This window comes from Fulmarus glacialis, unplaced genomic scaffold (assembly GCF_000690835.1).
Source record: "Fulmarus glacialis isolate BGI_N327 unplaced genomic scaffold, ASM69083v1 scaffold4133, whole genome shotgun sequence".
Lineage (NCBI taxonomy): Eukaryota > Metazoa > Chordata > Aves > Procellariiformes > Procellariidae > Fulmarus > Fulmarus glacialis.
Window position 1 is genome coordinate 88,157 of NW_009202121.1, and position 9,971 is coordinate 98,127.

The following is a 9,971-nucleotide window of genomic DNA, read 5'->3' on the forward strand; positions in this document are numbered from 1 at the left end:
CCCTTCACAATCTGACTCTCCAGCCACTCCAGTAAACAATGAAGTGCAGTGATACACTCCTCAACAACCAATCTTAGGTTTTTTTAGGATATAGGGCTGGGAATTGTGTGTTTAAAATGGTAGATACCTACATTTACCATCAGAAACAGTGCCAAACAAACACTGCTCACCCACTTGGTTTTTGCACACAAAGCAACCTCAGGGAAGTGTGCATGGTAAATAAGTCAAGTCCAAAGGGTTTGAATTCTGATTTGCCTTTCCCTAAAATCTGTGCCTGTTTTCATTCAAGTGGCCAATTTTTTCCCCAATCCCCAGGCAGGGATTTCGGGATCACAGTTCCAGTCCTTGGTGAATAAATGACATAGCAGGTGTCTGACTGCTTTCTTCTTATTTTACTTAAACATCATGCTTACTTTTATCAACCAGACTTGCAATATCTGTGAAGACTAAAATGGCATTTATTTAACAAAACATTTTTCATAAAGCCAACTTAGCCCTCATTTTATTACCTATCTTTATTAATTAAATCCTGCATTAGGTTTCCATTCACTTTCAACACTTACCTCAGCACTAACCAAATGTGTATTAAATGAGTTCAGAAACCTATGAAAAATGCAAATAAAAGCTCTTGGAATGCATAAGTACAAAGACATGAAATGCAGATGCATAAAGGCACACACAGACAAGCCTCATTCTGGAATTTCATAATACATGAACTTTTTTTCTTCATGAACACTGAAACGATGGCTTTCAATATAGTATCTTTAAGATAGGTATAAACAGAAACAGCTACCCATCTCTCTTCTAACCCTCTCCCCTCCACCCCCATTAAATATTGCCATATGTGAGCATTTTGTTAAATATCACAATTGTGTTTATTTTTAGAAACAGCTGATGAGCAGTGGGTGAGGTTCACTGGGGTTTGGGATTTTTTGTTTGTTTTTTTAATGCATCTGCTTTTTCAGAGAATTAACTGAAAAAAAAACCCAAGAATCTCCAGTTTTCATGTTCATGCATACCGAGGGACAGCATTCCCCTGAGTACAACAACCAGACTGTGCCTGTTTAAGAAAGGGGGAAAGCTTCTGTTGGGGATCTCTCATAAGCTTGGGTCCCAGTTTTGTGTTGTCTGTGCTGACAAATGGTCATATCTCAGACCACAGGTGCTATGCGACTTCCATTTATCTCTATGGTTTATGTCAAGTCAGAAGTAGTAAAATTAAAACCTGCAAACAAACAGACAGTAGTTTGTTCTTTCTTTGAGTACAGGAGCCTACAGGTCAGGTCAGGTCCCAGTGGGGCATCTGACATGCCAGACCCCACAGCCCCAGGCTGCAGCAGGGCAGAGCACTCTCTCACAGGAGCCCTTTGACTACGAAGATCCACAAGGAGGCACAATCCCCAAATATAGTAATAATAATAATCTAAAAAACCCCAAACAAACCAAAAAAAAAAGCTACCACTATTTGGGCATACTGAAAAAGACCCTATATTTTAAGAGTATTCTAATAACACTCATGTTTTGCCTTTACATCTCAACATCTTCCATTCATTGATCTTGAACCATGTTTAAAACACTGATAAACTAAGTCATCCAGCATCAGGAAACTGTATTGCTTATGTAGGAAAGGTCTGAGAAACCTAATCTGAAAACGTGACACTTCTGAATTGAAAAAAGACAATAAAAATCGCTTCAAAAGGAGAAATTCCTAAAGTCCTCTTCTCCAAGTATTACAATACATCTGTAACTCAAAAGATTTCTTTCATACAGTTTCAGGTCATGGTTCTGCAAACATTTACAAAAATTCTCTCTTTTCTCAGTTGAGAAGTTCAAGCTGAATTAATCGGACAAGTAGACTGTATCCCATGCACAACTGTTCACAAGACTGCAATTTGTAGATAAAACACATCATGTCACATATCCTCTGATTCTGCCATGGATGTTGTCGGTGACCTTGGGGAAATCATCTTTGCTTCATCAGTAAGTGAAGAAAAATATTACTTCCTCATTCGCATTTTATTCCTCTATTTAAATTGTCAGTTCTGGAGACTGACAGTGGCTGTCCCTGAAAGTGTATTTACGAGACAGAATACACTGCGCTGTTAACCAGATCGCAGTCACATTTGTACAATCCACTGGTATAACCAGAGCAGGCAAACCTGAGCTCAGCTAACCCAGATGCTGTGTTTCAGAGTTACAGCCTTTCCTGTACAGCAGTAGGCAGGTTCTGCCCACATAGGCTCTGGACTGGGTGGCATGGTTTTCAGAGTGCTGAGAAGCACAGGAACATCATATGCAGCTCAACCAGTCCAGAGAAGGCGTGCACGAAGAAACGATTACAACTCTATTTGCAGCTCAGGTAATTTAGGCCCTGTTAATGGCAGCTGCAAAACCAAGAGCTATTTAGTAACTGTATTTCATTGGGCTGAAGGGAAAGATTAGGAATAAAAGACGGGAGAAACTAGTGCTATCACTCCTGCCCTGTGGCTCTAACTCAGTCCCATTGCCTTTGTGTTATAAATACTTTCTCTGAGATCACACCAGCAAGTGCCAGTTTGCAGCACATGCTGTTTATCACAGTGCCAGCATAATAAGGAAGAAGGGTCCAAAGAAACCTTCCATCTGCCAAATGGCTTTAGGATACTCCAAAGCTCAAGTTCCTCACCGATAGCTTGGGACGTAATCTTAGGAAAAAGCAGCAGATGACTAATGGGAGCTGTGGCAAAGGATGGCAGCTCAGCTCAGGGTTAGCAAGCATCAGGTGCATGCTGGAACCTCTGCCTCATCAGCCTACCACACATTTGATGAGTAAGGAGAAAACAAAATGCTGTGAATTCCCTTTGAGATCATCAAATGAATTAACAAATGAAGGCAAAACCAAAATCATTTTGGACCACGGTTCTGCCCTGAGACTCCGATCACAGCTGAGGAATTCCCTTTGGAGATACAGGAGGCCAGGACAGGGTTTGCCCTCAGTTAGTCTCCAAGTGAGCAAAAAGAAATAAAGAGGAGGTCAAAGCGACTTGCACTCATTTAGGATCTCCAACTTCTGTAAGAGGAAGTGTCACTCCCAATGTGCTAGCTAGTTTCCAGCCAGGTAAATGCATTCCTCTGCAATTTCAGTATTACAGTCACAATTAACTTATTCTTTCATTAACCTGAACTGCAACACAGCATTGCTCTCTGCCAGCTCATAAACTGTTGCTGCGCTTCATCCCCAAGAAGCTGCACAGAAACAAACAAATCTAATTAGATCTAGCTTTCAGAGCTCTGACTCTCCAAACACCTCTGAACATTTCTCATTCTGATGGGCCAAGTTCAGAGGCATGACTAGGCATGGGAGGTGTGGCGTGCCTTTGGCTTTTATAGCTTCAGTGATTTAGACTGCCCCTCCATTTTGACTGGCAAACTAGTCTGCAAAACCATTTTCTCAAAGGTCTTTAACTGAGCACTGTAACTTCATTTCTGCTTTATGCTGTTTGCAACTACTGTTCAAATCCCTTAGCTAGAAGGTCTATCTATAAATAAAATCTCTAATGCTTCAGTTCTGGTATAACGGAAAAATAGGGGGAATCCTCATTTAAATCACTGCACCTGGGTGATATTTCTGTGCAGAGACTCAGCATAAAAGACTACAGACCTTTTAATTCTTTGAGTTATCACCTACAACAATGATGGTAACAGCGCAGGAAAAAAAGCTAAAGATGACTGCATCCAATTGAATTGCAAAGCAAATTCATGAAGGAAGGTATTTCTAAGACATCAGAACTGTCACCCTGGATCTTAAATGCAATCAGGACCTCCCGTTTATCCACATCTCATCTCAGCAATACTATATACAGGCAAGTGCTTTTTGGTTTGATTTTGTCAGAGTTGTCATTCTCTTCCTTATTCCTCTCTTCTTTTTCTTTTAAATGCTTTTTAACTCCATCTTCTCAATCTCCACAGGAATCCCTAGGGTAGAGATAAAAGTGGGGGTTTCAACTAAACACCACCTTCACCAAGAATATGCATTCTTCACAGAACATTTCATGGAAAAAGTAATACATGAAATCTATGGTTCCACAACAATTCCTAGAGATTCAAAATGGCACCTCAGTGCCTGAAAGGAGCTGTGCTTCAGATAGATGGGAATTCCGTTCTCATCTTCTTTCTGCACCCTTTGGAAGGACTTTGCATCCCTCTGTGAGGCATCAATTTTAAAATGAATCCTGCTGACAACCAAGAAGAAAGCAAATGTTCTTGGGATAGGGTATCTTACCCAGTAGACCAACCCATGCTAGAAAACAGGGACTCGCAGCACTTCAGTGCCATTTTGAAGTGCAGGCAGTTAGTCAAAGAATCACAGGCTTAATTTTTTGTGGAAATTATCCAATTTTCTAACAGAAAGTTTTCAACAACCAAAAAGAAAAAAAAAATTGGGATAGAAAGAAAATGGGAATTTAAAAAGTCAAGAAAAATGTTCTTATTAAAATAGAAGAGAAAGAAGAAATAAACAATTCTAATTCCCAGACTGCTGTGAAAATCTGCCTCTAGTAAAATGTAACTAACACCCAAAATATAGCATTAAATTAAAGGTCAGCAGGGAACCGAGATCTCTGCCCAGCAGAGAGCAAGCAGCCTTTTGTCATGTCCCTAAAGACAGACAAGAGGCTATTGGGTAGAAAAGCCAAAGCTATGCATTTTGCAAGTCTCAGCTTTTCAGAACACCCAACCATCTGCCCTTAAATCCTGTTCATCTGTAAGGAAGGGGTGCTGCTAAACAAATATGAAAGTTTCTCCTTTCTGAAGTTCACCACAGAATTATCAGGCTTGTTGCAACCTGTTTGTCAATCGGGCAAAGCAGATGCTTCTCATGTGGTCTCTCAGGCAAAGAACCGGGTGGGCAGATGCACTAAAGGGGAAGATGTGTCCTGGAATACACTCTGCCTATTAGAGCATCTTCATGGTGGTGGAAGTGTCAAAGCTGCAGGCACTTGGCTTCTCACCAGGGCTCAAAACAATAACTCTTAAGGAAGCCATAGCCCCCAGGACTTCAGAGGTGTCTGACTGCTAGGTCTGATATCACCTGAAATTTCGTAGTATTAATGAGAACTCAGTGCAGATTTTCCTGATCCAAATACAAGTCCCTAGTGTGCAAGTGTAAGAAGAAAGAGCCCAAGCATCTGCAGGAGAGCAGATACAAGCCTGGCAGTTTCAGCTCCCAGCAGCAGAGGCTGTACACACAGCTGCAAAGTGTTGTGAAGCCCTGAGCTTGTTAGTTCTTAGGAGAAGGGAATTAGCAGAACAACTGCTCCGCAGGAAGATGAAGTAGTCCTGGCTCACGGCAGGCAGCGTTTCTGCTCCGGTCCAGCCAGAGGCTATGGATTCACAATGGGCTGCAGCCTACTTGACTACTTCCTTATGTCGGCACTCCAGGGTGGTCTCATTTCCAATGATGGGTGCTCTTAGATCACCAAGCTGGCCGTGATCACTAGCAATGACACTTGACAGGCAAGAGGAATCATAGCTGGGAAGAAACATTCTTGGTAACTTCCTGTGGTGTCTGCATGTTGTTATATTGATTTAATTATAGCTGCAAACCTCAAATTACACAATGGCAAAGTGCGTTTTCCAAATCTCTTCTTGTAATTTCTAGGAAATGGGCACCCCCTACCTCAGCTCCAACACCAGTCATCAGCAGGTTGGGTCAGCAGCTGGGAGCAGGCACTCTGGGACCCAGCCCTGCCTCTGCCCAGCACCACCTGGGGACACAGCCAAAGCCACCTCAGCTCAGTCTTGGCTACGCAGCTCTGTGCCTTCATTAACTCTGTGCATGTGGAGGGCTGGTATCTCCCAGTGGCAACATGTAAAACCAAGGAACACCCATAGACTGAATCTGACCTCTAAGTGCCAAACACCAGCACAGCCAAGAGGAGCCCAGGGAGAACAGAGGCTGTCCTGGATTTATCACCATGATAACTGTAGATACTGTGTTTCTTCACCTTTTCCCCTCTCAGCTGCCTCTTTCCTCTCCAGGCACAAAGACATGATCTCTCCGCGGTGATTTTGCCCACTGATAAACACTAGTGACTGACAGTGTTTCACTGAGGAGCAAAGGACAGGACTGAGGGACCAGCTGCTTCCAGGGTGCTCCGGCATTTGTCCATCTGCTGTGTCAGGAAAGACACTTCAGTAGTCAGCAGGACACCAAATACAAACAGGGGTAATATTCAACACCCTGCTGGGGCTCTCCAGTTAGGGATGGGAGACACACATGGGTGCAGCTTAGAAGGAAGCCTAAAAAGAACATGAAAGGAATAAAATTGACTAAATATATAACCCAAACTGAAACAAGAGTTTTTAGCTTAAAAGAGGATACATGAAGCTAACTGGGGACTTGCTTTTGCCATCAATGTTATATAGCAGATGCTCAGACATTAACTTTGTTGGGAGCAGAATAAAACCCAAAGAGAATTAAATACTGATGGCCTAATGGCTCTTTAGGTCTTAAAGTCTGACCTCCACATGTAGCACATGTTCCAGAATTTCACCAAATCATTCCTACATTAAGCTCAATTTTTCTTCCAGAAAGGAATCCACTTTGTAAGAAAAGGGTGTTGGAGTGCCATAATTCAGGAGGGTAAGGCATGCATCAGCTGTGGCTTTCTTGGGACCAAGAGAAAAGGGGAATGACAGAGGCTCCCAGACCATGGGTTGTAGCCATGCCTCACCCAGCTGCTCACCCCCTGTATTTCAACTCTGGCCTCGTCTGATCCCCCGTATTGCAATAAGCAGAGATGTTGGTATTGAGAAATCAATGTCCCACCATGACCTGGCAGCATTGAGCAGTGAAATACAGCAGAAGCTGCCAAAAAACTTACAATATTCCCACCAAAAAATTTTCAAAAAAGACATTAGAAACAAAAAGCCTTTCTTTTAAAAGAAGAAAGAAAAAAGGCAGAATTTAAATCCTCTTGCCTCATAATTGAGTCCAGGGTTATGCCACAATTCAGGTAAATGATGTTTATATAACTGGCATTTGGCTGAATGCATAATTCCTATTTAATAGCTGAAGAGAGGCATTTTGGGTCTTCAAAGAAATCTGACAGGTAATTCCCACTGTAGTTCTGCAGGGTAGCTGAGAGGTAATTATCCTTCTCACTAGTAAATCAATTAGGAATGAATGTATGGAAAGCTTTTTCCCTCCTCCAAGTAACTGCTAATCCTCTAAGCACTAATGAGCAGCCAAGGCTAGCAACAGTCCGCAAACCCATCAAAAATCGACAGGAGCTGCGAGGCACGCAGGGTCCAATCAGTACCTGGGAGCTAATGCCTCAGAAGAAAATATCTTGCCTGGAAAGAGTCTGCATGATTCGCTGTGTGCGCACAGGCCCTGTGCACATGTGTTCCTTTTCGTGTCTCCCTCCCCATTTATCGCCTCAAAGACAGACCTGTTTTTGAGGCCCACAAGAGATCATTGCATGGTGTTCAACTAGCCAGCACTTGTGCTGTCAGAAGTGAAACACAAGGGATCTGGACTTTCTCTACTGGGGTGCAATTGATTCACCTACTGCTTTGTGATTCATGATTGGTGGTTGTCCTCAGGAGCTCAGCAAAAACATGATCCTTACTCTCTGCAGGCCACTGATACAATATTCACCCAGAGAGACCTGGAGAAGATTACAACCCAAGTGCATTTTTTGCAGTGCACAACCTCATGAATCTATAAGGGGTGGGTGGACAATAAACCTAATATTGCATTTGACAAATCCCAGATGCTCCAATCCAGTGACACCTTCTCCAGGCATTTTTCAAATGCTGCATGGATGTTTGGAATTGCTTTGACGGTCAACAAAACAGAGTCAGTTCTGAGTTCAGACAAGCCACCTGTTTAACCATGCACATTAACAGTGCCCATATATTTAGCAGAAGTAGAAAGGATGAAAACAAGTTGTTCCCACAGCAGGCAGCACTGAAGCTGGTTTTCTACATGTTTTCCTTACAGCTCATCTCTCCATTTCAAAAGATTTTTCAGAAGGGAGGAGAAGAAGGAAGACAGACAGATAGGTCCAGAAATCATTTCCTTAAGACATAACACCAAAAAAAAAAAATTTAAAAATCGTCATCTGAAATAAGAAAAGAGCAGGTAAAGATTGGTCTGCATGCCACTATATGATGAAGTGTAGGTGTTATTAATAAAAAAAAGGAGAGAAAAGACTGTTAATCTGTAAAGCTCGATAGCTTGAGAAATTGTTAGAAGATAATCATACATCTTAGTACTCCGATTTGTGAGGAAGACTTTACACCAGTGACGTAGAATTTGTAACTGAGCATATTGCCTCTGATTTTGGGTGGGCAGAGTTGCTTTAGAAACAGAATGAAGAAGAATTAACTCTTCAGTGCCCACCATACTGCATATGGGAGGGGTGTGAAGGCCAGGAGAGTTCTTTACGAAACATCTTCATTCCATTTTGCTCAAAAAAAAGAAGTCAAGGTAGTTTTCATGAGAATTCAGCTTCTGCATCAGAAAAAATATAAGCTGACCGCTGCCTACTGAATTCTTTCTCTCCTCTATAGATCCAAACACACATATATTGTTGCCGATAGTAATCAGAGCTATGACTGCCTTAAGGTTGCATACATTGAAATAAGCATCAATCCTGAAACCTCCGCAGACTGACCAGTGATGGAAAACACAATAGTAGTAATAAGAACAGTACAAGTAGCAAAATACTAGTTTGAAAACCTGTTGATGGAGACAGGAGAGGGGCAGTTTGGAAGTGATCAGACAGAATGGGCTGCACCCCATCCAAACACAACGCCACTGCCAGAAATTAGCTACGTGCTTCAGCCCTCCCACATTGATTTCTGTGGGTAGCTGAAAGCCTGTTTGTCCCACTACCTCCCTTGAATCAACACAGGCAATAATTTTAAACCAAAAAGGCACTGAGTAGTAACTCCCGGGCTGCACTCTGTGAGCCAGCTGCAGCCCTAATTGCATCACGTGGGAAGCATGAGCAGGGGGTTTGAAAGCTATGACCTCATCTTCTCTCCTACACATTCAAATCAAATGTTAGGTCTCCCACCCACTCTCCCAGGCATATTCTGCTTTCAGCCCCCTTACATGATGTAACCAATGAAAATGTCATTTACATCTTTACCTCCAACTTCTAGCTAGGGAAAGCATAAAGGGGAAAAGAGTCAAATGCAGAAATAAATGCCTTTTACTCAGTATTTCTAATAACAAGGAGACAGAAAAGGCAGGGAGAGGCACATTAGCCAAAGCCAGTGTAAGCAAGAGTCCCAGAAACATTTGTGTGAGTTCAGCTTCTTTAAAGGTGTAACAGTCAGAAGCAAATAAAAACAACCCTTTTATTTCTCTCCCTTTTATTTATTAACACATTCAGTAGGAGATTAAGGACTCCATCCCTATCACAAAAACAGGCATAATTCTACTGGATTCCATGGAATTGCACTAGTGCAACTTAGTCGGCAAATTCAAGCTCTTGTGAATTACCAACGGATTTCACTTTAGGATCACAATTCCTCTCAAAATGAACAGAATGCTGTAATTTTGTTTCTATAGCTACCAACTTGATGGCTCTCCCTTACCTTTCTCTTGTTAGTGGGACTGACATAAAGGTAGCTCAGCACAGTCTTCAGGCCTACTTTGTCATTTAGCTTTTCATAGGTAGTGCCATAGTCTGTCGACCTGGAGAAAAGAGGAGACAAAAAGAGTTTATGTGGTTATTAGAGCTCAGGGGAAGGAAATGACCGTGTGAACAGATGCTCAGTTACAGCTTCAGCATTTTTACGCTTAAAACTCAAGCTTTTGTATTTCATTCAGGGTGGCCAGCAAAAAGGACAAAGAAATTTGAGTCCTTTGGGGCAGGGTTGTCTCTGCATCAATTGATCCTGTGTACCTGGGGAGCTGTGGTGCACCTGTGAAGATGGACTTGAGGGGAGGCTCTGCCAGTGTGGGATGACAC

At 42.3% G+C, this 9,971-nt stretch overlaps 1 protein-coding gene across 1 annotated transcript in view; it reads right to left on the bottom strand.

The window, feature by feature from the left end:
* LOC104074140 (VPS10 domain-containing receptor SorCS3-like) overlaps positions 1 to 9,694 on the bottom strand; it is a gene marked incomplete at both ends in the record, with an annotated part of 95,989 nt that extends 86,295 nt beyond the window's left edge. Inside the window, one exon of the mRNA XM_009574166.1 lies at positions 9,595 to 9,694. Within this exon, the coding sequence (XP_009572461.1) occupies positions 9,595 to 9,694 (100 nt within the window). The remainder of the gene's footprint in view (positions 1 to 9,594) is intronic.
* Positions 9,695 to 9,971: the final 277 nt, after the last annotated feature.